Raw genomic sequence first — 27,699 nt, forward strand, 5'->3', positions numbered from 1 at the left:
TTTTGAACTTCTCAGTGCGAAGATAACAGGTACATTTCACTATTCCAAGTTTGCAATTCTAGGGTCAAACTCAAAGCTCCCCGTATATTAGCCCTAGCCCAGATTTCTCACTCTGTCGTGCCCAACCTCGACCAGCAAGGAAGACACGACTAACAGAGATCTTCTTCATGCAGTTTATTCAGGACCTTTGATATAAGCTTATTCTCTCTCTCCCCGGGGAACGCCCTGCATCAGCTTAAATACCTAACGCTGACTGACAGCGTGCCACGTGGGTCATGCAGACAGGCTGTCACTATGCGGAAGCTAGCAGGCAAGGCAGGCATAGCCAAGTAAGGACTTGTTTATTACAAGGAGCGCTCACCATTGGGAAGGTGGAAGGTGGAAACCAGCGCCATCTTTGGGGCGCGGCACGTCGCAGCTCCCTACACCACTCATCCAGTTGCTTTTTTATGTTTGGTCTTGGCTAATGTCTCCTCTTTGCTGGATTTGTGGACTTTGATGTTCCCCACCACCAACCCCATCTGTAGCCCTTTTATTCTGTGGCAGAGAAACAGTCTTATATTGTAATTTTATGTATCATTGGTTTTGTCAGCCCTTAACCTAGCTATAGTTCTTAAGGCCAGCAATTTTTCCTTCTGAATGTCTTTCAATAGCTTTGTGCTTGTGATTAGTTTTGAGTTAATTGCTTTGTAAGATGTGTGATTTTGGATCAGAAAAGTTTAAAATGTTTAAATGTTTAGCTGCGTGTTGGAAGAACCATCTTTTCTCCGTAGATTGCAAGGATTCAGCTGTATTTCGGGTATATTTTGTGCCCTCTGGGACTATACTTAGGAAGCTCAGAAGAGGCAGGCTCTACAAACTATATTTCTGGCTTCCTGGCCAGAAAACAAGGTTGGGAATCCCAGTTTTCTGTGGGAATAGTTGCTTTCCTGCCTGGTTCTTCAAGACATTTCTATTACAATTTTAGCCAGCCTGTGCCACACATAAACTTAAATTGGTCAGGTATTTTAATTTTTTTTTATAGCATTTACTTGGTCTGTTTATTCTCCAGCATCTTAATATATTTCAGTCAGAATTTATCACTGCAATGAGAAGGTGAGGGTGGGGACTGGCTCAGCTAATACAGTAAGGATTAAGTTCAATTCCCAAAACCCAAAAAAGGCAAGCACGGTGACTCCTGCTTGCAATCTTAACACTGAGAAGGTATACACAGGCTCAATTCCAAACTAGTGGGATTGGCACGGTGACTCAGGCCTTTAATCCCAGCATTTGAGAATTAGGTAGGAGGATGGATCACTAAGCATCCCGGGTTCAAAATGCACTCCAGGCCAGCTTGCCTGTTTTATGGTAGAAGGCCTTGGAATTTTGATTTACTTAATGGCTACAAAGGTAGCCATTGCATTGCAGGGTAGAAACACTTTAATATCCTTGTTACCTGCTAGTGTGATGGTTCTGAAGCCCGCTGCACTTTCATCTGTAATGGGTAACTACTAACCACCCTTCCCCGCTTCAATCCATATTTTAACCCGTGGAGCCATTAAGATCTGAGCTAACGTCACTTCAGCAGAGCTTTGACCAAATACCTTTTCCTCTTCCATTCTAGGAATCCCCTCCTTGTGCTGATAATTACCGAGTATCCGAAACTGCTTTATTCCGTAACAAGGAAGGTGGGCCTGGACTACCACAGAAGAGGAAAACTCCTGCAGAGAACGTCATCAAACGGCCTCGGGTGCACTGATTCTCAAAAGAATGTTTTGAGTTTAGCGCGCTTGTCCAAAATGCGTAAGACTGTGTCAATGTCCAGCAGCATAAGAAAATTTTCAGCTACAAGCTGAACATTGCTGTCATGCATTTGTGTAGCATTTTAAAGGCATACATGTGATAAAATGATCTGTGAACTTGATGCCTTTAACCTGAATGAATCACTGGACGCTGACTGTTCCTGATAAAAAGGAACGTAATTAGCTTGCCAAGCCACACTGAGTACATTAGGACTTTTCTTGTAAATATATGAGGCTGTAGTCGTTTTAACAAGATTTGTTTAAAAAGTGTCTTGGTTTATACATTAGGGTTATTTCCTGTTTTCCTGATCTTTATATATGTATTCTTGCCATTTAACCTCTTTTTAACAGCCTAAGCAGAGTTTAATAATGAAGCTGGGGCTTTAAGCTTAAAATATGTATATATGTAAATGTGTGTATGTATAAACTAAACTATCATTTGCCAAATGTGGGCACCAAAACTTTAAGAAAAAATAAAAAATAGCAACTCAAACTATTATTTTGTTCATTTAGGTCTGTTGATATCAAACGTACCTTAAAAACTCAATTGCTAATTACATTGTGATATTTTACAAGGATTAAGAAAGGGAAAAAAATTGGCTGGTCACTGAGTTTGAAACTGTTAAATAAAGCAAAGACTAGAGGCAGCATATAGGTCCAAGGACTTAAGTTTGGCTGTCAACACCCTTAGAAGGTTGTTCACACTTGCCCATAAAACTACAATTCCAGAAGCATCTGATGCCTCTGGCTCACTCCATGGATGCCAGCACTCATGTGCAGACAAGTATCTTTTTAAAAGGTGACAAATTTGTTGTGCTTCAAAATAACATGTTGCACTGGCCCAGGCTACCCAAATACACCTTAAGGGAGATGGATGGCTTGGCTCCCTGGATAAAGTGGGCTGCACCAGCTCAAAGACCTGGGTTTAGGTCCCTAAAACTCACCTAAGTACAGGAAATAGGAGATGCCAGAGCCAGTAAGGAGCTAGTTCATGCTTCCACAGGAGGGCTAGAATCACATTTGCTGGGAAAGACACACATAGCTCCTTTAAAATGGCTCTACAGTTCTGACATTATCGTGTGGCTCGGTGATTTTGTCTTTAGGTATACACCAGAGAGAGACAGAAGCATGCCGACACTAACACTTCTATGTACATGGCAGCTCATAGCAACACTGAGGCAGAATGGAAACAAGCCAAATGTCTACTTAGCGTGCATGTTATGTCCATACAACTGGTTTACTAGCAAGTTGTACTAACACAACACGGATGGACAGATGGACGGACGACCCTCAAAAGCATGTTTGTGCAATGCCAATCACAAGACACCTACTGTTCATGTGAGTGCACAGAAGAGGAAAGCCCATGGACTGGGGAAATGGGGAAATACGTGTGAGGCAGAACAACTCACTGGTAAGGCATTTCTTTTTGGTGTTGGAAGTGTCTGGGAATGAGCAACTACAATGGGCATGTGCCCTTAAGAAAACCAAGAATTTTTGTCAACTGAGTTGTTTTATAACCCTGGCTAGCTTTGCAACAAGCTATGTAGATTAGGCTGGCCACAAAAATAGTATCTTCCTGCCCCTACAAGACAAGTGTTGAGATTTTACAGATACAAGCTATTAAGATCAAGGTCTCAAGGCCAGCCTTAGCTACAAGGCAAACTTGAGAGTAGCCTGAACTCAAGAGACCATTATCTCTAAAGAGCCTATGGAAGCTTAGACTGAGATCAGAGCCCACCTTAAACTACATAGCAAGACACTTAAAGTTGTATGTAGCCTAAGAGTAGAGGACTTTGCCTTGCATGCTGTGGCCCTAAAGGAGGGTGTTTTGTATTTTCTAATTTAAATAAGCAATTAAGGAAAAACTTCAGAACTGGAGATACACCAGTGGTTAAGAGCACTTGATGTTCTTGCTGAGAAGCTTGAGTTTCCAGCACCCATGTAAAGTTAGTGCCTCATATGCTCTAAGGGTCCAACACACTTTCTTGGTCTCTATAAGCACCTGTACACAAGTGGCATATGTTCACATAAACTTAAGTAATTTTTAAAGCCAAAACCAAGTGCAAAAGTAGACAGTAAATATAGATTCCATTACCAAAAGTGGCTTAAAATACACCTCTACTGACGTAGGACTATAAACTGAAACTGGAAAAGATGTGTAAAGGCTAGAGAAACCGCATTGGCTACTCTGGTCCTAAGTTTATTCCCAGCGCCCACACACAAAATGGCTAACCTTTTTAACTCCAGTTCTTTAAAAGGTCTCCAGAACTGATACATATACAGGCAAAACACCCATACACATTTGAGAAGAGGGGAAAACCCTAGAAACATCTTTTGAATAAGGAGCCCAGAATGGCCCAGACAGGAGGAATAAAAATGGTGTAGATCAGAGAAAGCTTTTTGTAATGAATAGCTTCCAGAGTGACAAGTTGAGTTCAAGCCCTGGGACCCAATTATAGGAAGATAATCACCTGAAAAGACTGCTCCCCCAACCTACACTCATTTTAAAAATGGAACCATGACCGAGGAATATACCCAAAATTGATTTTGACCTCTGGCTCCCCTCCAATAAAAAAGGGACTTGAAATCAGTTTACTTGAAAAGGGCTTTAGAATCCCCTTCTCTAACAAAGCTACAAAATCTACTGAAGCTCCCTAACACAGTTCAACACTTTAAGGAGTGTCTCTGATGTGCAGCCATTTCCACCCATGCCTGTTAACATCTACAAAATTTGGCAAACATTTCTAAGTGCACCCTTCGAGAGCAGGGTCATCCCCCAGAAGTTGACCAGACACTGCTAATTTAGACTAAGGGGTTTCAACAGAAAAGCACCACATTCCACCATCCGTAGGTTGACTGTTTATTCAATGTTAATGTTACAGAGTTCGTACACTGTCGGAACCATGCCTGAGAACCCAAAGAAAGAAATGGTGCAATGGACAGCCTCATCCACCCAGACAGTGTATTAAAACTTGATTCATATGCATTTTGATTTCACAATCTTAAAAAACTATAACAAGACTTGGAATTTACATCTGCTGCAGGTCTTCAGCGTTCCAGTACAGTATGCCATTAAACAAACCTCGTCATACGTCTGTTCACTTCTTAAACCAGAACCCCGAACAGAATTTGTCTATGTGTGTGAAGCTGGGGTAAAGCATACATTAAGGGAAGATTGTGACTCAAGGTGTGAGATTACTTGTTAAGGTTTTCTGGTGCCCAAATTAAGCCTTCAGTATAACTAAGAATCTCAAGCTTCTAATCACCCACCCTCCTCCTGGCTGGCTCAGATCATGCCAACACTGTTGCCCAGAAGTGGCATACAGTCTGGTCAGGAGACACTGGTCTGCACCTCCTGCTTCCCACACTGCTGCACTAATCCACTAATCTGCAAGACATGCTCTCAAGCTGGGAAAACTTCACTCATTCCGGTTCTACTACTGTCAGTAGTGAGCGAGTCTGAACTGTGTTTGGCAAAGGGATTCATTTACAGAGAGAAACCTAGGCACCGCCATTATATCACACAGTCATAGCCAATGTAGAGTACGTGTACTGAACCATTTGCAGTAGCATGAAAACTGGCAGTCTATTTCATTAGGTGGAAAGAAATCTAACTGTGACCTCTTCTAAGAGCCAAGTACCACTAGATCGTTACATTGTAATTACTAACAACAGAAGTGCTACATTACTGGCTATTCCCCTGACTCTCCAAGTGAATACAAACATACTCCCAAGGTGAATGATAAGAGCTGGCTAAACAATGAATGGATCTCCAGAATAGCCCATAACCTTAAAATATGGGGCACACACTGTATTTATCAGACACCATGCAAGATTCACAACTTGGTGGTTTTTGCTCCTGTTACTTTGAACTGTAAAAGCCAGGTCAGTGAAACACCCCTTCTGAGCAGACACCACACTCTGTCCACAGCAGTTCAATTTAGACCTGATTAGGAGGCTTGAGCAGCACCTGGAGTGGAGCGGATCCACTGTCCTTTATATGTATCTACAGCTACCTGGTTCCACCTAAGGATGGCAAATTCATAGGGCATCTCACAATTCCAATGCTTCTTTCAGACTATTTCACCACACAATATGCCCTCAAAGAACTTACTCCAAGTCAAAGCAAGGCCTTAATGTGGAACTGGACAAGCACTATCTGAATGAAAATGTATTCAAAGAAACAAGGCTACCCCCACCCGCTCCCCATTTGGTGGACCCAAGTTTGGTTGAATTAAATCCATAGTTACCTCATACAACTAAAAACTTAAAATTATAAATCATAAGCCCCACACAGATGATCCAAACACATCATTTCTGACAGCGGCTTGTTCCAGGAAGTCTAACAGCCACAGCCTATAGAATATTCCTTAGGATGGGGCACAGAACAGGTTATTAAGGTCACTTAACTCTTCTGTTTTTACAGCGGATCAGAACCCAGATGGCTGACTTCTGAAGGCTTTCTGCTAGGAATCCAGTAGAGTTGGTTTCAAGGTTCACACAGACACTAATAGCTGTAACCTTATGTAGAAGTTGTGATCCACATGAAATCCACAATTTAAGTGCAGCAAATCTGAGGTAGTCAACCTTGCGAAGGCTCAGTATCTGAACATAAAGATGTTTGAAATGACCACTGGCTGCAGGTTTGGTTTTATACGCAGAGCAACTATGGAAACACTGTTGAATCTAATTCACAAATATTTAAGACAATGAAAACATCCCTAAATCCAAGACACATCAAGATCAGTCGTGACTCTTGAACTTCCATAGTGCAACAGGGACAGCCACTGGACCGAGGTCTTCAGTCAGCCACTGTAGATGCAGAAATCAAGACGCTGAATGGCTGTTCTTGGTGGTTGGCTGTGGTCTAGTTATCTTGGAAGGCTTAGCAAAGACCATTCCTTAACTGTACTGTGTGGGGCTGTACTTCTCATTCTCAAGCACAGCATACTGGTTGTCTAGCTCAAGTTTAAGGGCCTGATTTTTTGAAACCTCCTCCCTAACTCTATTTTTGTGTCTTACTACTTCAAAGCTCTTCTCCATTTCTTTATCCCTAAGGGAAAAGAAATGTAATCAGTAAATATTTCTTCGTCACTAGGGAATTTTGAAAGTATTCTTCCTCGAATTTAAAAAACAAAAAAAAAAAAAAAAGACCCTAAGAATAATCCTGGAGAGACAGGAAGGGAATACAAAAATCCTTATCAAACCATTAAGGCTTCAATTGAACAGAAAACATGTAATACTGTACTGAAGCTCTGAGGCCCCATCTTCTGAACAGAGTATTTGGGACCAACTTGAAGACAACCAGAGAGAAGCTGTATAATGACATTCCTTCTAAGACTCACTTCTAAGTTTTCGCAGTTAGTAGGTAATACGTCTTTATGCATAAGGGCAACAATTTCCTCATTCAAGTAATGTTCTCATCATTCAACGATTTCTCCTCCCCTTTGCTTTGGGGGAGTGGTCTGATTAGATCAGGTACAGAAGATGTGTGGCAAGTCACTGCTCTCCCAGAGTCCCCCCACATGTGAGGACAGAATGGGGAGCACGTCCAAGTAGAGGTCTAATTCAAGCCAGCTGTGCTCTCAGTGAGGCAAAGGCTGGGATTTAAAAACCACCCAAAAATTCGTCCATCTGATGCCATTTACATTTCTTCCCACTTTATTTACTTTTGAAAATCCATGTCCCTAATAAGATGTAGATGTGCCATATGTGGTCATTTAACTTCAGGCAGCATTCATTTTAAGTACCTGCTGAAATAAGATTATTTATAGTATTAGATCTCTAAATCCCAGCGTCTTTCACCTACTCACATATATTGGGAATGCAATGATAAATGCTTCTACAATTCTAGTTTCCTTATTTAAAAGGAACATAAGCCAGTAAAATGTACTTAAAATTAAACGAACTACCTAAATGAAGCTGTGACAGAAACACAGCGGATCACGAAATCTATCTTAGCATCCTTTCTCTTGTCCTTTCCAAAAAGGGCTCTTGCTCTTGCCCCACCATCTCCTCCCTCCTGGGCACCCAAGCCCCACCTGGTTCCCAGCCACCTGTCAGGAAGCCTAACCCACAGCTCCACACACTTACTTCCGGCTCTCTACATGCTTGGCAGTGGACTGCAGGGATGGGAACTGTGTGTCACTGTATATTTCTGGTGGTCCTTGTGGCGTTTTCCTTGTCGTGGTTAGCCTTGCCCCAGGAGGCCTGTATACACCACTAGGCATTGCTGGCTCCGGGGTTTCTGTAACTAATAGATAAACATTCATTCAAATGTTTGACCAATCATAGAAAGGATCTGGATTAGACAATAAAAGCAAAGTTCTGTGAGAAAATGTTTCAAAGTAGAAAACCCACCCATCTCTTAATCTTGAGGTTACCCTTTTGGAATGTATGATCACTAGAGTGTTTCTCCTATCAGTATATGTGGCAGCCACTTTCTCTACTTTGAAGGTGGGTTAAACAAGGTTATCTTATGTAAGTTATTTAATAAAATGCACATCAGCATTTTAAGCCCCTAAAGATAATAAAGAAAATATCTAATTCTCATCTTTATTTCATTCTCTTAAGATCACTGGATGTTAAGTTTCTCTATTTGCTTATAACACAGGTACCTTGGCTTAAAATTTAATTGGGGGCCACAACCTTTCAGGTCTTTCCTATCTATCTCCTATTTTCCCCAGCTGACCCTCAGTATGTTTTCAAGCAGTGTTTCCCACTTTTCAAAAGCTTTCAAAGTTTCAGGCTGGGGAAGCTCAATGGGACAGCACTGTAATCATCTACTAGATGTAATAAAATGTTCTTATAGTTTAAAAGACTTTTCTATAGGCCTAGTCATACCAGAGGTAAAGCACACATGCTTATTTACTGAGTACCTAAACTGCACTTGACACACACACATTAAAATCTGCCTTGAATAATGAAACATGCTTGCAACATGGGAGGCTGAGACAGGAAGATCTTGAGTCCTGGTCATCTTCAAAGAGACCAGACCAAACCCCAAATATCTACTGACCCTTATGCTTCAGCCACTATATGTGGCTTTGAAAAAATTGTCACCATAGTTTGTGTGAGGGTCATGTGACTTGTGAGGCTTGCTGCTCACTTGCTTCATTCATCTAAAGACAGTCTCCACTTTGTAGCCATGGCTGCCTTAGCTCAGACACCACTTGCCTGTGTCCCGAGTGCTGGGATTCAAAGCAACACATGTAGCTATTTAAGAGGAGTAAAATGAAGCCTAGATTTCAACTCCTCAGTCACATTAGCCACCACCCACAGTGCTCAACAGCTACATGTGAGTAGCCGTCACTCTATCACATCCATCACCTCCCAAAATGCTAATGAGCAGTATATTCTTGGAGACAAAAAGGGAGATGGGTGCCACATCAAAGACCACAGCAGAGGAGTACGGAGGAGCTACAGTTTAATGTGTGCACACTTTGTGTAGATACACAGGTGCCTGGTGGGCAGAAGGAAAAAGTGGATTCCTTGATACAGGAGTCATAGGTGTTTGTGGGCATCCAGGTAAGAATTACTAAGATACGGTTCTGGTGCTGGTAGAGCTACTAGTTAGTACTCTTAACTGCTGAGCCACAAAGCAGCTACATTTTAAAAAAGGGCTTGGGGGGTGGGGTGGGGGTTAATAACAGAGTAGAATTAAACATGTGAAAAGGCCTGGAGGCCAGCCAAATAAATGGCTTGGCAGGTAAGATTCTCTATAAACATGGTGGCAAGACCAGCTCCACAAACTCATCACACAACATTAAAAAGAAAGCAAACACTTAAAAACTAAATGTCAGCCAACAAGCAGAATCTGGCCCAACAACTGACCGTCGTTGTTCAATCTACATTATTGTCTATGCCACAGCAGCACAACAGAGACCACCAGTCCGCTCATTTAGGTTATCTATCATCTGGCTTTTCAGGCACCTGATACAAAGAGGAAAGATGGAGCCCAAAGCATAAAGACTAAGGGTCTGCGGGAACATTTCAGGAGTAGCTTGAAAGAGGAGCAAGCTCAGGAGGGAAAAAAGAAAACTTAAGGGCATCATCATGGTGATTCAGTCATTTCAGCATGTGCCGTAGCATTAGAACTTAATTCATATGCACCAGAACTCAGGCATGGCAGCATCGTGGGCTTGTAAACAGCATAGGCTTGGGGAGGTGGACAGTGAAAGAGGAAAGAATATCCCAGGAGTGTGCTAGCCAACCAGTACAGCCAATTCCATCATCTCTAGACTCAGTGAGAGCTTGTCTCAAGCATTTAGAGTAACAAAGGAAGACACAGCCACTCTAGCCTCGATATGCACACCCACACACCACACGCACGCAAATAAATTCAGGGCTAGCCTGGGCTACCTAGTAAGACCCTGACTCAAAAAGCAAGAGTGACTAGTGGGCCTGGGTGGAGTGGGAATGATTACCAAAACATACAGATGACGTCCTCAAAAAGAAAAAAAAAATTAAATTAGACAGCTGCTGGGAAAGCTCACACCTGTAATCTCAGTTTTAGGGAGGTGGGGGTAGCATAAGGTCATCCGTATTACACAGAGGACTCAAGGCCAGCCTAAGCTATATAAAATAAATAAAACTAAGATTTTTGAGCTGAAAATGCAGCTGTGGGACAGCACATTAGAGTTCAATTTCTAACACAGCAAAAACCAAACAAAAACTGAGCTAGAAAGATGACTTAATGGATGATGACCAGAGCTGGATGATCAGATCCATGTTAGCCTAGGCAGGCATGGCAGTCATCTCACTAGAGGCAGAAACATGATCATAAAAGCAAGCTGGCCAGCTAGGATAGCTAGAATTGGCTTGAGTTCCTAGTTCCTTGAGAAACCCTATTCTCAAAAAATAAAAGTGAACAACAACGAAGAGCTGTGGCCTATCCACAAGCAGCTGTACAACCACGAAAGCACATACTCCAACAACACACAAACCCCCAAGATTTGTTACAAAGAACTTTTTTACTCACTCCCTTCTGCCAAGAATGTAAGCTTCCAGACCTAAGTGTGTAGCACCATGGATAGAATTTAGTGGTAGGATTATGGCAACAGGTAAACTACTTGGCTTCCTTCATTCCCTAGCACCAAAAACAAAAGCAAAACTTTGACAGCCTACAGGGCAAAAAAAAGTATGTTACTCAATTTCTACATTCCTTCCACTAACGAAACATACACTGGGATCCACTTTGCCCACCCCCTTCTCAGGAGGGAAAACAGAAGATCACCTGTTACTGGAGCAGGAGGCGCTTGTACCAGAGCAGTTTTATTCCAGGGACCTGAAGATTTTTCTGCTCCACTGCCACCTCCACCTTCTTCCCAATTATCTCCTGGATCTTCTCTCTTTTCATTATCATCGTCTTCCTTTTCACTATTGAAAAACAAGCACATTGAACTTCCCAAGAACTAGATGTATATGCACCACCATATGAAACTACTACTACAAAAAAACAATTTTTTTTTGAAATATGGTCGCATTATGCAGTAGTGACTGGCATGGACTCATATTTAGGCAAAGTTGATCTACATCTCAGAGATCTGCCTATCTCTGCCCCCCTCTGCTGGGATGAAAGGTGTGAGTACACCATTATGCCCAATTATACTTTCTAGGGGGAACTTGGGAATCAGTTCTCTTTCCACCATGTGGACTCTAGGGAATAAACTCAGGCCATCAACATTAACAGCAATGCCCAATAAGCCATCTTGCTGGCCCCCATAAAAGATTATTTCTATTAGACATGTCCTAGCTTTAAGCTAAATTTCTTCAGGTACTGTTCTGTTATTGTTTTGTTTCTGTGAGTATAGTCTAACTTGGATTTTTCATGTATGCTACAAAAGCATGCTAAACTGAGCCATACCTAGAATCCAAGACAAATTTCTTGACCTCCTTTTGGACTTGATTTTGAAGCAAGGTCTCACATAGCCCAGGCTGTTCTTAAATTCAGCATATACTCAAGGAAGTTTATGACCCAGGCTGATCTTCCTGTCTCTATCTCACGTGCTGGGAGTAAAGGTGTAAACCATCACACCCATCTTTACTGAGTCCAGCTGAAGTAACTCCTGCATTAATGACTTGGGATGCCAACAAAGAGAAGCACCTAATCTTCAATCTGTACTTAAGATGGTCTCTTAAGGTCTAGTGACAAGGCTCAATAACAGAGCACTTTGTCTTGGGCTGCTCCCCATAATTCAAAACAATAAACATGGAAGTGATCACCACTGGGAGACTGGCTGGTGACCTCGGCACACAAGCTGAGGCAAAGGATGATGACTTCAGTAACACATTCTCCAAAACTAAAGGTCACAACTAGATGGTCCTTGCCACCAGGCCCAGCTACCTGAGTTTAATCTCCAGGATCCACAGGTGGAAGAGAACTAACTCCTGCTGGTTTTATTCTGATTTGCACGCCACGGCATGCCCACACAAAATAAACTGTAATTTTTAAAAGACAAAGGAAAGAGAGATGAAGGATATGGTCAAGCCAAATTTCAGTTTTCCCTTTATCATATAACCTGTTCAGCCACATAAAATGATGCTGATCACTAACAAATAATAATCATGCCATCTAAATTATCATCTAAGACAGTTATCATAAACACCAAAACAATGCAGAGCGAATCCTAAAGATTTGTAATTTTAACAAGTATTTTGATAGCCAAAACAGTATTAGGAAACTGATTGCTGAAATCCAGGTTCTGCCATCTCTGTCATTTACTGGTCAGGCTTTCCAGATACACTTGTTGGCTTTTAGATAGAGATGACACATACACCAACATGAAGAGCAAATGGGTTAGCACACACTGTCACAGACAGTACTAGATATTTAGCAGTCATACAAATTCTATACATTCAGCACATATATCACCATGATAACAGTAAATTCTAGCTTTCATTTGAAAAAAAAGATATGGGAACATGTTATTTACAAAGGATCTTTAAAAGCTGATCAGATAACATAACACCATTTTCTAACAATAGCTTATTATCTGGTATGAAGTTTATAATTACTCAGACTAATTGTGGTGTCCAATCTTCAGAATTTTTTTCAAGAGTTTCTTGCCTTTTTAAAACTTTAAAGCCACTATGCTAATTTCTTCAGGGATGAAATAGGTACTCATCTAGATGCAACTGCCTAATGGCAATGTCCCAACAACTTAATCCATCCAGGAAAGGTGGCTTCCCACTTACACCTGCATACACTGAAGCAGTAGCTTTCAGTTTTTCAATCTACCCAGTCACCAACGAATTAAGTCACAACTGCTCAGCTGCATATACAGTGAGAACACTTGCTGTAAAAGCAAAAAGAGAAGAGGAATTCAAATCCCTGGCATTCGCAAGAAAGCCAGGCATGTCCACATTGCAGGACTAGCCAGCCTAGCCAAAATGGTGAGATTCAAGTTCACTGAGAGACCTTATCTCATGGACTCCTCTGGCCCTCAATTGAATAGCACAGGAGTGAACATTCAGGCAAGGCATATACTGCATGTTCACAATTTAAAGAAAAATTCCAATTTGGCTTACTAACATCAAGAAGATGTAACAAAATGTCACATCTCTTTTTTAAGACGTCTCTCCCAATGTAGCTAAGGTTGGCCTTGCCTTGAACCCATAATCCTCCTGCCTCAACTTCCCGATCTGGGATTACAGGCATGTCCTATCATATCCTGCCAGGACACATTTTTCTAACCCCAGCCCCAGAGACTTTTAAGAATAATTAAAATAACCACAAATTTTAAAAACACACCTAGATTATAACCCACTAGCAAAAACCAGTGACATTTTCTAAAGTAACTACTGGAGAGCAATGACAAACTGGTGCTGTAAACCATGAACAGCACAGCACAGAAGCTAGCAGTTTACTGTACAACAAAATACATCCCTCCAACCAAGAGCCTGGGAGCCAACCTGGAATAACCCAGTGGGACTGCCCCCACGTCTTAAAGCAAGCACTGGAGGGAAAGGCATGGAGGTAAGTGTCTTGCCTGTATATGGAGTCTAATTCTAGCTTTGACACAAGACCCTGTCTCAAAAAAAGAACCAAAAAAAGTTAGATAATAAATTAGAGCTAAGGATATGACTCGCTGGTAGAACTTGCCTGTGTTGTATGAAACCATGTCTGACTCCCAGTATTCCAAACAGGGGAAGGTTTGGCAAACTAAGCCTGGCATAGTGGTGCACACCTATAAACCCTAGCACGCAGGGCTGAAAACAGGAGGATCACAGCAGTTCAAGGCCAGCCTGAGCTATGAAGTAACTTCTTGACTCTAAAATCAAATTTTACACTGAAAAACCTTGAAGGCTACCCCTCCACCTTCAGAAAGTGTTACTTTTACCCATTAAAGTTCAAGTCAATATGACCAAAACTTAGCACTCAAGGGCCGACCAAAACCCTAACTACAACAGAGCAGGGACCACCCTAGATAAAAGGAACCTGTAAATCCCACTCCATAGTTATACATCAAGCTTCGGGACAAAGAAAACAGGAACATTTTCTACTTTTTAAAATTTGAGATAGGATCTCACTAAATTGCTCAGGGTAACCTTGAACTCACTCTAACCCATGCAGGCCTGATTTTTTTTTTTCTCAATCTCCCTACCTCAGCCTTCTCAACAGCTGACAGTTACATCTTTCACCGTCAAGCCCAGTGGGAGTATTTTCTAAAATTTACTCATCAGAGTATATACTGGTCTTGCAGAGGAATCAAATTCAGTCCCTAGAACTCAGACAGCTCCCAAATACCTGTAACTCCAGCTTCACGGGACCTACCTGACGCTCTTCTGACCTCAGCAGGCACCTGCATGCACAGTACATATTCCCAGACATACACACATAATTAAATCTTTAAAAAAGGAAAAAAATAAAGCGCCCGTGCACTCACATACAAAAGAAGCCACACCAAACAGGTAGATACCTTTTAAGTTTCCTGCTACAAAAAGAAATGTTTAATTTGGTGAATTCACAAATGAGAGCACCTAGGGGCATCAATGCCTGGGTGGTACAGACATTAACCAGACATTAAAATACTTACTGGTTTTTCAATAGAAGTTACCTGATCTAGATTTTAAAAGATTATGTTAAGAAAGTTGTTTCCTTAACAACTGTCTCAAATGGTCACTTGAATTCTCTACAAATTGCAAGCATCAAAGAATTTCTGATCATTTTGTGTAAGACGAGTTAAGGATTTTGAATCTTAAAGCAACAGAGCCCTACCTTACTTTTTTTTGTACTTCAAAATCTTACATTTTCTTCTTAAAAATCTTCCCAAGCATGTCACTTTAAAAACCAGATCTAAAACGAACTATCAGAGATTGAACATGACAATGTAGGCTCTCAATTTTAAAGTCTCGTAATCAACCAATCCAACTGTGAAAATATGACTATTTTCCTAAACTTTGAAAATCAGTCACTTCAGAACCTGAGATGGTAGGTAGCAGGGGCCTGCAGTTCCAGCAGCTCAGGAAATGGCTAAGAACTGTGCAGACAGAGTGCCAGGGCAAGTCACTCACTGGGGATAAAGGCGGTGGGTTCAAGGCTTCAGGAGAGCCGCTCTATTAACAGAAATGTTCAATTCCTAGACCGGGGTGTGTGTGTGTGTGGGGGGGGGTATGAGTACTCAAAGTGGCTTCAGTGTGAATACAGATCTATGATGTTTGAAGTATCCTCAACTGCAATTGCAAAAGTATCTCAACTTGTTTCCCAGAGAGAACTACAATCCACCTTACTAAATATGAACAAGGAGAAGCGAAACCAAGCACACATTCAGGTGGACACTTTTAGAAGCAAGGGTTCAAGGTCAGGAACAGCTCAGTGCTCTCCCACAGATCGGGATCCAGTTCCCAGCACCAGACACACCAACAGCTGTAACTCCAATCCAGTAGACGGTACAGACATACACAGGCAAAACACTTCAAATGTTTTTGAAAACAAACAAACAAAAAACCCTCCTTATCCTCAGCTACACAGTAAGTTCTCTGGGCAGCATGAGCTACAGGAAACCTTACTGGGGGTAGGGAAGACCACCTAAGTTCAAACACTAAGTGTTAAAAATTTAAAAATGACAAATACCCATTTTAATCAACTCAAAAATCCAAACAGTTGCAAATCGGGAAACTCTCACAGGATTTTAGAATTGGCAGCTAATTTAATGACACCAGAGGCCTGCTGGAGACCACGACCTAAACACGGGCAGTCCTTCCATCTGCAACCAGGTTATCTAATCCCACGTGTAATCACACCCTACCTTATTTGCATTGCCTGAACTCTTAATCCGCTGTAATCAACCTCTTTTTGTTCAAATTCTTTCCACTCATTTTCATCCTATGGAAGAAACAACATCTGATTAGAGTTTGTGTTAAGCACGTTTTAGACTAAGAAAAAGAGGTATCAAGGGCCATCGCGATTCCCCAACAGGTAAAGGTACCTGCAAAACATCTGATTAATTAGAGATCTTGGTAAACAGATTTCAGACTAGAATAAATTAGATCAGGGGCCGCCAGGATTCTTGAGCTGGTATAAGAACCCGCAAGTCAACAACCGAGGACCATAGTCTGATTCTCCGGGCCCACGTGGTGGAGAGAATTAACCCCGGCCTCTAACCTCGCCGGACACGTACACACACATGAGTGCGTGCACACAAACAGGCAAATAAATGCGATCTTTAAAAATAATTTAAAAAAAATCCAGACAGTGACACAGACCTTTAATCCCAGTACTCCGGAGAGGCAGAGGTCGGAGGTTCTTTGTGAATTGGAGGCCAACCAGGGCTACACAGTGAGACCTTGTCTCAAAAAAATAAAATGGGTCTAGTGGCTGGGCTGTAAAGTTAGCCCGTCCTTGCAAGATCCCGACACGTGCCTGGTTACCAAACACCCCCTCTGCCGCCGCTTTTACTTAAAACCAACTACGGGGCAAGCTGAGTGGCGGAGAAAAAGCGACAGAAATTCCACAACTCAATTCCTAGCTTTACGTGGCCGCGCTGGGAAAGCAAGCCACGCTACACCGGCGGCACAGAGACTTTGAACACCTTAAGAAAATAAAATCCAGCCCCAACCAGGCTCAAGTGGGACAACGAGGACTCAGATACACGTCACCCGGGGACCGCGGCCCGCCCCAACCCCCGTGGCCCAGAGGGCGCGGCGCGCGGAAGACGGCGGACGGGGGCGGCCAGACGAGCCCCGGGGGCCGCGAGCTCGCCCGACGTGCGAAGCCCGAATCACGTGGGCTCCCGGGCCCGCGGGGGCGGGCACATGCGGCCGGCCGCCGGGCTCCCGACCCTCACCTTCGTTATGGCCTTGCCGCCGGGGCCCGCGCTCCCGCCGTCTCCCGACCTCGAGGTCCCGCCGTCTCCCGACCTGGCACCGGAGCCCAAGCTCCCGCCGTCTCCCGACCTGGCACCAGAGCCCGAGCTCCCGCCGTCTCCCGACCTGGCACCGGAGCCCAAGCTCCCGCCGTCGCCCGGCCTGGAGCCCGCCGCCGCGCTGCTCCCGCCCGCGCCGCTCGCCGCGTTGGCCGCCCGACTGCTCCGCTCCTTCTTCTTCTTCTTGTCCCTCTTGGCGAAGAAGTTGTCCAGGCTCCGCTCCTCGGTCTCGGCCATGGCCGCTGCCCGGATGGGTGGGGCCGGCGGAGGGCGCGGCGCTCGCGGTTCGGAGCTCTGGGTCAAGGCCGGCTGTGCGCTCAGGCTGCCGGGTGAGGCGTCGCCTCAGCCCCGCGGGGTCGCCGAGGCGCAGGCGGCAGGGCGGCCGGCTACCCCCGCGCTCCGGGGAACGGTGGTACGATCCTCGCCGGGACCGCGAGCGTGGAGCAGGGTCGCGCCCGCCCCGCTGCCTGTGGGACAAGGAAGACGCGCACCGGCGAGCGCTCGGCTAACGACGGCGCGTGCGGGAGGAAGACGCGCGGGCCTGAGGAGGGGAGAGGGGACGGGGAGGGGAGGGAGGGGAGGAGGGAGGGCGGGCCACCAGCAGAGAGAGGCAGCGCCGCGCCTGCGCGCTCGGTTCCGCCCGCCGCTGTGGGCGCGCCGAGGGGGGCGGGCGGCGGGCGGCGGGACGAGAAGGGGGCGGGTCTTCCGGGAGAGCCAATCAGATGCCGGGACGGAGCGCTTAGGTGACAATCCGTTCCTTCGACGGGGCGGTGCCCTGTGTGGGGGCGGGGAGAAGCGGGTGTATGCAAAAAGTGACGTCCCTAATGGCTCCTGCCTCCGATTGGCCAAGGATTTTGCCTTGAGGGCGGGCATTTAGAGGGTTGGTGACTTGGCTAAAGAAGACCAGCCGGAGGGGGCGGTTGTGCCTTCGTTGCGCGCATGCGTAGGGTACACGTGCGTCTGCTCGCCAGGACTGTGGCCTGGTAGGCGTTTGAACTTTCAGGAAAAGGAAAGAGACCATGTTAAGCCAGCTACGTTCAATCTCGTTCCTCCTGCCCCGCTTTTCGGTACTTGCACCCTCTCTGGTCGGGCACCTATTACTTTTCTTCTGAATGGAATGCTTTTGATGAGCACTGGATAAGTATTCGTAGTTCCATTTATGGAAGAACCTTAAATAAGCAGTACATGAATGAAAGGGAGCTGATTTTGAACTCCATCCTGGACAAGATGTGTCTACCAGGGCCAAGTTAAATAAATCTGACCCTCTAACACTAGCTCTTGTGAAGTGGAGAATAGCTGGGAATGTGATTTTGGTGGTAGGGTGTAACAGGTGCATGTCACGTACTGAGTGAATACTTTACCCTTGACAAAAAGCTTCAACCCAGGAAGCTTTTTGTTTGTTTTGAGACCAGGTCTCACGTATCCCACGTTGCTCTGAATGCCAAACAGAAAAAAGATAATCTGATCTTCCTGCCTCCACCATCCAAGTGCCGAGAGCACAGGCATTCTACTACCGCCGTGCCTAGGTTATGTGATGCTAGGGCTTTCCGTTCTTCCTAGTCCGGCTTTCTAGCTGCTAAACAGTGAATAACCCAATACAGGCGATTGCACCTAGAATTCCTTCTGCTCTGACTTGAGTTTGAATGATGGCTACAATTTAACTTTGGCCTCCATTTTGGATCTTAGGACAGAGAAAGGGAACAATCACAAGATATAGAAACGAGAATCAAAAATATCCTCGTTTGCACGTGACTTGATTTTGGGGCCCTAGAGAATCAAATGTACGCGTCCCAGTGAGAAGTGTGGCCTGGGTATGCTTTAAACTTCTGCTTCCTCTTCAGGGTAGAGGAAAAAGCTGTGACAACCAAGGCTTGGGTCTGTAGCCTTGTGGGAAAGATAGAACCCAGCCAGTAAATGGAGAGCTGTCTTTCCACAAGTCTTCCCTTAGAAGTCCTTCCCTAGTCGTGGCTAAGGCCCTACAGCTGTAGCCAACAATAAGCAGACCTTTCTTTTGTTTTATTTTTTGAGACAGGGTTTCACTGTGTAGCCCTTGCTGTCCTGGAGCTCTGTAGACCAGGCTGGCCTCAAACTCAGAGATTCACCTGCCTGTGCCTCCTAAGTGCTGGGATTAAAGATGTGTGCCACCACATCTGGTTAAGAAGCAGACATATTTAATCCCCTTCCCCCAACACAGGATGGTTCCTAGGTGACTTCCTTTTGTGACACCACGTATCTTCCTGTGGTATTGTCCAAGTTCAGCAGTGCCCAGTGCCACCAGCTTTGCTTAACACCTCTTGGCAAACTTTCTTTTTACCTTCCTTATTTTTCTTCCTCTTTCATTCCTTTTCTGCCCTTTCCTGCCCCCTCCCCCTCTTTTTAAGACAGTGTCTAAAGTATCCTAAATTAACCTTGAACACTCTAGTAGACAGAGCCAAGGATGGTCTTGATTCACCAACTTCTAATTAGCTTTTGTTGTTGGTCTCCTTTTTATTTTGTTTCATTTCGTTTGTTTTTAGGATGGAGTAACCCCGTGTAGCCCTGGCTGGCCTTGAACTCTCAGAGATCTTCCTACCTCTGCTAAGATTAAAGGTGTTCACCACCTGGGGTTCCCACCATTGTTTACAAAGCTGTCTCCTGTGTCCTGGAGCCACTTTATCACTTGTACCCCTACCCATTTTCTCTTTTTCAAAAAGATATATTTATTTTTATTTGATGTGTGTGTGTGTGTGTGTGTGTGTGTGTGTGTGTGTGTGTGTGTTCACGAATGTAACTGTACATTTGAACTCCTGGACCCAGATTTATTGTGAGCACTTGATATGGGAGCTGAGCACAGGCCTCTCTGAAGGAGCGGTGAGGACTTTTCATCACCGAGCCATCTCTGCAGCTGGGTCTCTCTCTCTCTCTCCCTTAAACAAGTCTTCCTGTGTAACCCAGGCAGCCTGAGCGTTAACACTCCTCCTCTCTGTCTCCAAAAGTGCTAAGAGTATAGGCCCACACTACAAACATGGTTTGCTGTCGTTTCTCATTGCCGGAGGCGTAGGTGAGTGTGGGGGTGGTGCATGTGCACCTGAGTGCCCGTGATCTCCTTGGAGGCCAGCAGACAACCTTAGGCATGCAGGCCTCAAGTGCCATTTACTATTTTTTTTCATCTGTGTAAGTATGTATGTGATCTCAAATGCCATGATATATATGTCAAGGTCAGAGGGCAACTTGCAGGAATCTAGAAGATCAAGCCCAGGTTATCAGGCAGAACCATTTTGCCATCCCACCCTTCTTATTTTTGTATTTTTTGGTGGACATAGCTTCTCACTGGGGTGCACTCAGAGTGCACTAATTCAGCCAGGCTGGCTGATCAGTGATCATTAGGGATCCACATGTCTCTGCCTCCCCAGAACTAGGACTGCAAAGGCCCCTGTAACCAGCCAGGAGGAGGGTAACCGGGGAGACCTGACAAGAGCAGCTCGCTCATGGGAATAGCTGCTGTTGGTCTCAGGGCATGAGAGTCAAAGAGGAAGGGACCCATTTTACACTGCAGAGACACTACAGTGACAGGGCCACAAAGACACTGCTCTCTAGTAGTCTGACCGCGATTTCTTACGCACAGTGGAGTTCGGGGACGCACGCCATCAATCACATTTTGAGGACACACAGGAGGAGTGCTGCTGTGTCAACTCTTGGCTGCACTTCCTTCTCTGCGTTTGCTCAGGCCATTGATTCCCTCAAGCCTATCGTGGATTATTGATGCTGGCCCGTTTATTTGTATCTAGATCTTGTCTTCCAGATTATTACAGAGTTGAAGGCAGGTATTACTCAACTCAGAATAAGGCACAGTGACTCAAATGTAATGCTCATTCAGTTAATAAGTGGCTTCCCTTGAAAGTGTGAAGGACTGATTTCAGTCTCCAGAACCCACATTAAACACTGTATCCCGTACAGCACTCTGAACCCTGCCGTGGCCACCGCTCATCCTTATCCAGCCCCCATCTCCAAAGCATTTCTCAGCCCTTGCGGGACTCTCATATCAACCTTCCAGTGTGTGCAGACATCCTCCATCCTTAAAGCCAAGCAGATCTTCTCTTGTCCTGGCTTCTGGGAGAGAGGAAGTGACCAATGGAGGCCATTTTAGGGTATTTCAGGAAGTCTGGTAGGGGTTTTTTTGTCTCTTATTTGAGACAGGGTCTCTGATATGTGTATAAAGTGAGGTCATAACCTCTCCAAAGTATGGTTGAAGAGAAAGTCTTTATTGTAGATGTGAGGGAGAGTACAGCAAGAAGCATCTGGAAGAGTCCAGAGCAGAGAAAGTAGTAGACTGAACATCACCATGAGATGATGTGGGGGGGGGGGGGGGGGGGAGCCAGGATACTAGCATGGACTCTGTATCAGATATTTGTACTGCTAAGAGAATCTGGAGGCCGGCATGGGCTTTGATATGCAGCCCTGGCTGGCCTGGGATTTGCTACATAGACCAGGCTGGCCATGACTCTTGCCTCCTGAGTGCTTGGACTTAAAGGCATGTACCACCACAGCAGGCTTCTTCAAAGATTAATGCCTTCCAAACATGGGCATTTCTCTCTGGGTCCTCGGAACACCCAATTAGAAGGAGGTCAGTTATCCCCCATTTACCAAGGTTTGCTGAGCTCTGATATTCTATGGAGAGCTAGCAAAAGGCAGCTGGGCAGCCCCATTGTTGCTGGGTTCTTTTCTGCTGAGCTATTTGTTCCAAGTTCCATTCTGTTCCCTAGGCTGGAAATTCCACCAGTGCTCAGCTCACAAGAATGCGGCACACACGGGCCAGACAGCTCAGCAGGAAGCGGGTGGCCAGGATCGGCCACTGCCTGAGTGTCCTCCAACTGGCCTTACAAGTCTCATCTTGGGGGTGGTGGGGGTGGGTGCCTTTGTCTCTCCTATGGTCACCACAGGCAGACAGGGGTATCTGACCTTAGCAGGCCGTAGGTGTGTTCGATGCCTTGCTGATATAGTCCCCTGATTTCTAAGTTATTCAATCACTCATTCATTGATCTAAAACATTTTATCAATGTTTACTATATTACCAGGCCCTATGTTAGGAGTGAATAATAGGAGGGTGTAGGTCAGTAGTTGCTGCCTATGCCCTGAACTACTTGTCACTGGACCCTACCCACCCTTGGGGGTTGGAGGTGGGGTGGTGCGGAATCAATGAGACAGACTCAGGTGAGAAACACTGCAGCAAGCTCATCTGAGCACTGCTGCAAGCTCCTTTAATACCCTCCACCCACGCCCCATTGGTCCCAAGAAAGCATCTCTTCTAAACAGTAGTTCCCAATTAGCTGCCATCATCTGCGTCTGCAATCCTTGGTCTCTGAGGCAGCCCTCAATTAGGTCCTCCTGCAGGAGATGCCTTTGCAGATGTGCGGGCCCCTGGCATTTATGTAGAGGCAGCTGTGCCATTCCCCCTACATGCCCTTGCCTACCTAACGTGTCTGAGGCACTGGGTTTGATCTGGCACTTGAATTCCTGATCCCTCTGTGTGCAGATGATTTTTTCTTTCGTCAACACGACACAAGCTGGGGTCATTTGAGAGAAAAAACTTCATTTGACAAGGTGCCTCTATCCCTGTGGCCTGTAAGCATGTCTGTGGACTTTTCTTGATCAATGGAGGACCCAGACCATTGTAGGCAATGCCACCCTGGGCAGGAGGTCTTAAGTTGTATTAAACCAACCAACCAACCAACCAACCAACCAACCAACCAACCAACCAAGCTTAATGTGCTCCCAGGGAGTAAGCCAATAAGCAGCATTCCTCCATAGAGGCATGTCTGAGTTCCTGCTTCTGCCCCTGCTTGAGTTTCTGCCCTGACTTCCCTCATTGCTGGGCTATGACTGGGACACAAACCCTCCCTTGCCCAAGTCGCTTTTGGTCATAGTGTTTATCACAACAATTAACAGCAAAGTAGGCCTCCGCCTCCACCTTCTGAGGGTTGGAATTACAGTTGGGTGCCACCACACCGGATTCTCTTTTGTTTGCTTGGTTTGGTTTGATTTGGTTTTGTTTTCTCCAGGCTGGCCTCAAAGTTCTGGGCTTGAAGGACCCTACTAGCTTAGTATCCTAAATAGCTAAGACTAGGACTATTTGACTGTCTTTGGCTTGATAAAACCTTATTAATTTTGTGTACTTGGGCTGGCTAGTTTTGTGTCAACTTGACACACATGATAGGCTCATCAGAGAAAAGGGAGCTTTAATTGAGAAACTGCCTCCATAACGTTGCTGTAGGCAAGCATGTAGGGCGTTTTCTTAATAAGTGATCGATAGGCAGGGCCCAGTCTACTGTAGGTGGTACCACCTTGGGCTGTAAGTCCTGGGTTCAATAAGAAAACAAGCTGAGCAAGCCAGAAAGCAGCAGTCTTTCATGTCTCTGCATCAGCTCCTGCCTCCAGGTTCCTTCCCTGTTTGAGTTCCTGTCCCGACTTCCTTTGGTGATGATCTGAAGTAGAAGCCAAATTAACCTTTTCCTCTCAAAGTTTCTTGGTCACGGTGTTTCATTACAGCAATAGTGACCTGAACTAAGACTGCGTGTGTGTGTGTGTATGTGTGTGTGTGTGTGTGTGTGTGTGTATGAGTGTATGTGTGTGTGAGTGTGTGTGTATGTGAGTTGTGTGTGTGAGTGTATGTGTATGAGTGTATGAGTGTGTGTGAGTGTGTGTATGTGTGTGTGAGTGTATGTGTGTATGTGAGTGTGTGTGTGAGTGTATATGTGTGTGAGTGTATGTGTGTGAGTGTGTGTGAGTGTATGTGTGTGAGAGTGTGTGTGAGTATGTGTGTGAGTGTGTGTGTGAGTGTATGTGTGTGTGAGTGTGTGTGTGAGTGTGTGTGTGTGTGTGTGTGTGTGTGTGCGTGCGTGCACGTGTATCAGTACCTGGGAAGCTACAGAGGAAGGTGCTGGATCTTCTGGAGCTAGAGTTACAGGCAGTTGTGAGTCACCTTATGATGGGTGCTGGAAACCAAACTCCGGTTGTCTGCAAGAAGAACAAGTACGTAACCACTGAGCCATCTCTACTGCCCAGTTTCCGTGATTTTGGAGTTTATTTTTTTGGAGGAACAGTCTCATTATGCAGGCCAGGATGACCTTGACCTTGTGAATCTCCTGCTATTGCTTCCTGATCAATGGAATTTTAGAATTGTGCCACTATGCCCAACTAGCCCAATCCGTTTTATTGTATAAAGAGTACAAGTTGAAGGGTGAGATGATACTGGAGACTAGAAAAGGAAAGGAAGATAAAGCTACACGACCAGAAGCATCCCACCACTGTCCAGGAAACAGCAGCATGAGTTAAAATTGGTGCCCTCAGATCGGCCTGCTGTGAGGCAGAGATGAGTCACTGGGCCCCACCCTGGCTTGGATGGAATGGCCTGAACACGTCTGCCTTGCTTAACTCAGGATACAGTCAGCAGCTAACCCACTGATGACTGCTTCAGCTCCATGCATTGCTAATATTGAAAAGGTGCCCCAGCAGCAGGTTACAGAAGGCTGAACCCTGGCTTAACATCACTATGCAATTGTATACTTTCGGCCTACTGTGCATTGGATTACTAGGGACAGATGAAAACCCCCAGCCTGCAACACGGTAAACTCACCAAGGAGAAGCTACCAGCCAAACAACTGGCACAGTGCAAGTCCTCTTGACTTTGATCCTGGAGTGCAAAGGATATAATTACATCGTCAAGGTGGGATTATCCTGTCCCTGACCCCTACTCTGACCCTATTCCTACCTCATGACCCAGCAAGAAGGTGTGGCATTTTCTGCTTCTGACTCACAGCTTCCCCAATCCTGGTTACCAGGTCAGGTCAGTAGGTCAACGGCATTGTCTTTTTTTTTCCTGAGAAGATGGGGGGAAGGGGGATGTGTGAGGAGGGTGGGGGAGGGGTCTGGGAATGGAAGGACACAGCAATCTTCCTGTGCCCAGGCAAGTCATTTACTGTCTCTGACCATTTCGATTCAGCCATTTGAGGACTTGGTCAGGTACACACGCACACACACACACACACACACACACACACACACACACACACACAGAAATTGAGAGAGAAAGAGAGAAAGAGGGCATGAGAAAGCAAGCGTCAAATAGCTATTTCCGTTTAGCAATCCATTTAATAATAATTTATGAATCACCTTGTTTTAATCAAAACAGAGTCTCACGGCATAGGACTGGCTGGCCTGGAGCTTGCTATGTGGATCAGGCTGGGTTTGAGCTCAGAGATGTGCCTGCCTCTGCCTCCCTCTGCTGGAATTAAAGGTGCTCACCTGGCCCTCTTTTAGTTTTTTCCTTTTTAAAATTTTATTTACATATTTATTTATTTATTTATTTATTTATTTATTTATTTATTTATTTATTTATTTGAAACAGTTTCGTGTAGCTTGAACCGGCCTTGAACTTCTTTCCAATCCTCCTGCCTCCACCTCCCCAGGGCGGGGATTACAGGTGTGCACCACTGCGCCTGCTTCTGAATTTTTTCTGCCAACAAATGCTTCCCCATGTTCTCCTGTGGGGCAATTACTCATTCAGAAGGCATTGCAGAGCCAGGGAGGCCTGCAGGTCAGGGTTAGAACGGGTCAAAACGTATTCACCAAAACCCCACTCCTTCTCTATCAGCAGGGGCCCGACGTGAAAGACTCCATCATCTGACTTTCCTTGTTGCTAGACAGAGCCGAGTGACCTGAGAGTCCTCTCCTCCAGATCTCACAACTCACAAGGTAGATGTGTTTATCAGCTCTGCTTTATGGAAGTGAAGGGACAGAGCTGTTACCTGACTAGATCTGACTCCATTTGAAATCGTGCTCTTGTGAGGGCCACTGCAAGGTCCCCTTCATGGCCAGTGTCCCTGTAGTGGCTCCTTAGTTCCTTCCTATATCCTGCCTCCCATGTCTGGAAGCAAACAAGTCATTTTCCAGGTAGATGCAAACAGGTGGTTTGCTGGCTTGTAGCTGAGTTATGGGTTTGAGACAGGGCAAGAGTAGCCTTGGGGGGTTATCATTGATTGTCCAGCTATACAGGGGACATAAGTGTGTTGACTGTGGCCCAGTTCCATGGATCGATTTCAATCTCCATGGGGTGGTTCAGAGCTCTGATACCTCACTCACTCATGGCCTCAAGTCCCACCATACCACAGAAAGCCCAGCCTGGGAATGCCAAAAGGCTAGAAATTGGACATGGTTCTCAGATGATGATGTGTGCACTCCCTTGCTACTGGCAAATCTCGTCCTTATCTTTCGATTTTTATTTTTTGAGATAGGGTCTCATGTATTCAAGGCTAGCCTGAAACTCCCAAGGTAGCACATTGAATTTCTGGTCTTCCGGCCTCTCTTCCTGAGTGCTGGAACTCCAGAGCACCACACCACACTCGGTTCCTCTATCTCATCTTCTTTGAGCCCGGGAAGAACAAAACATTTGAAAAATGGAACAAAAAATTATATGAAAATAATTTATGATTCATATAAACTGACAGAGTACAGTGAACCTATGTTGAACCTGTTTCTAAACAGCTCAGGAAAACACGTCACTCGAAGGCTCTGAAGGATGCTGTGTCTTTAGCTCTCCTCCTCCTCTCATGGCGGAGCAGCTCAGATCCCAGCCTCCTCTCCCCAGCATTGGTGTAGTATCCAGAATCCCAGCCCAATCCCCAGGCCACCGAATTCCCAGGATGGCTGGAGCTCACCATCCTGGGGACAGACAGAATGAAGCCTGGAAACCTCTGTTTTTACATTTTTAACCTTTATTGTTATTTTATGTGTATGTGTTTTTCCTGCATGTATATGTGGGTACCACATGTGGGCCTGTTCCCCTCAGAGGTCGTAAGATGATCGATTCCCTTGGAACTGGAGTTACAAATGGTCATGTGTCTCCATGTGGGTGCTAGGAAGTGAACCCAGGTCTTCTGCAAGAGCACCAACACCAATGAGCCATCCTGTCTTTCCTGCCTTGCATTTAGTGTTACGCCTTGCTTTTTGGGTTTTTCTGGACCCTGACTACTCTGCTCATATATATTCTTATCCATGAGATTTACAGGGACATGGCTGAAGATTCAGTGTGAGCAGAAGGGTCATGATTTTGAGGTTAGCCTGGACTACGTAGTGAGTTGGAGGCCAACTGCAAGAGTCAGTTCTCTCTTTTCACTACATGGACCCCAAGGATGAAACTCAGGTGACCAGCCTTTATGCCAAGTACTTTTATCCACTGACCCACCCTACCTACTGGTCCTCTTTAAAAATTGACAGAGTCTTACTGCATAGAGCAGGCTGGCTGTCAAACTCACTATGTAGCCCAGGCTGACTTAAAACTTACGCACTTCCTAACAATCCTGGATGATGTCACCAGGAAATTTCCATCTCTACCATTGCTGATAATGTTCCAAATCCAGACTGTTGTCCTAGACAGCAATGTTGTAAATATGGACAGTGCAAACCATTGCATCTGTACGTCCAGAAAACTGCAAAGGTCCCTCAGCTCCAGGATACACTATCTATCTATGGATACATGGCTTTCTCACTTCCAAGAAATCATGCCCTCCTCCTACCCA

At 45.1% G+C, this 27,699-nt stretch overlaps 2 protein-coding genes across 8 annotated transcripts in view; one reads left to right on the plus strand and one right to left on the minus strand.

Annotated features, from left to right (window-relative positions):
• Topbp1 (DNA topoisomerase II binding protein 1) overlaps nucleotides 1-6,934 on the plus strand; it is a 48,413-nt gene extending 41,479 nt beyond the window's left edge. For all 3 annotated transcript variants that reach the window (XM_063266447.1, XM_063266448.1, XM_063266449.1), the window contains one exon: nucleotides 1,604-6,934. In XM_063266447.1, the coding sequence (XP_063122517.1) occupies nucleotides 1,604-1,738 (135 nt within the window). In that variant the 3' untranslated portion in view covers nucleotides 1,739-6,934. The remainder of the gene's footprint in view (nucleotides 1-1,603) is intronic.
• Cdv3 (carnitine deficiency-associated gene expressed in ventricle 3) lies at nucleotides 4,629-17,804 on the minus strand. 5 transcript variants are annotated; one of them, XM_063265607.1, is made up of 5 exons: nucleotides 17,069-17,804; nucleotides 16,031-16,107; nucleotides 11,017-11,159; nucleotides 7,875-8,028; nucleotides 4,629-6,834 (listed from the first exon to the last, which is right to left on the minus strand). In XM_063265607.1, the coding sequence occupies exons 1-5, from the start codon at nucleotides 17,381-17,383 to the stop codon at nucleotides 6,684-6,686; spliced, it is 840 nt and encodes a 279-aa protein (XP_063121677.1). In that variant the 5' UTR covers nucleotides 17,384-17,804; the 3' UTR covers nucleotides 4,629-6,683. The 5 variants fall into 5 exon arrangements, with proteins under 5 accessions (XP_063121677.1, XP_063121678.1, XP_006243721.1 ...); XM_063265608.1 differs by having other exon boundaries at nucleotides 4,629-7,534; XM_006243659.5 differs by having other exon boundaries at nucleotides 7,875-8,034.
• Between the last annotated feature and the right edge of the window lie 9,895 nt (nucleotides 17,805-27,699).

This window comes from Rattus norvegicus, chromosome 8, assembly GCF_036323735.1.
Source record: "Rattus norvegicus strain BN/NHsdMcwi chromosome 8, GRCr8, whole genome shotgun sequence".
In the NCBI taxonomy this organism is placed as follows: domain Eukaryota; kingdom Metazoa; phylum Chordata; class Mammalia; order Rodentia; family Muridae; genus Rattus; species Rattus norvegicus.

Coding starts and splice junctions, on each gene's coding strand:
- Cdv3 (XM_006243659.5), bottom strand. CDS start 17,383: ATGGCCGAGACCGAGGAGCGGAGCCTGGACAACTTCTTCGCCAAGAGG. Junction 8,035..11,016: donor GCCTCCTGCTCCAGTAACAG/GTGATCTTCTGT, acceptor TTTATCTATTAG/TTACAGAAACCCCGGAGCCA. Junction 6,835..7,874: donor AAGCATGTAGAGAGCCGGAA/GTAAGTGTGTGG, acceptor CTTTTCCCTTAG/GGATAAAGAAATGGAGAAGA.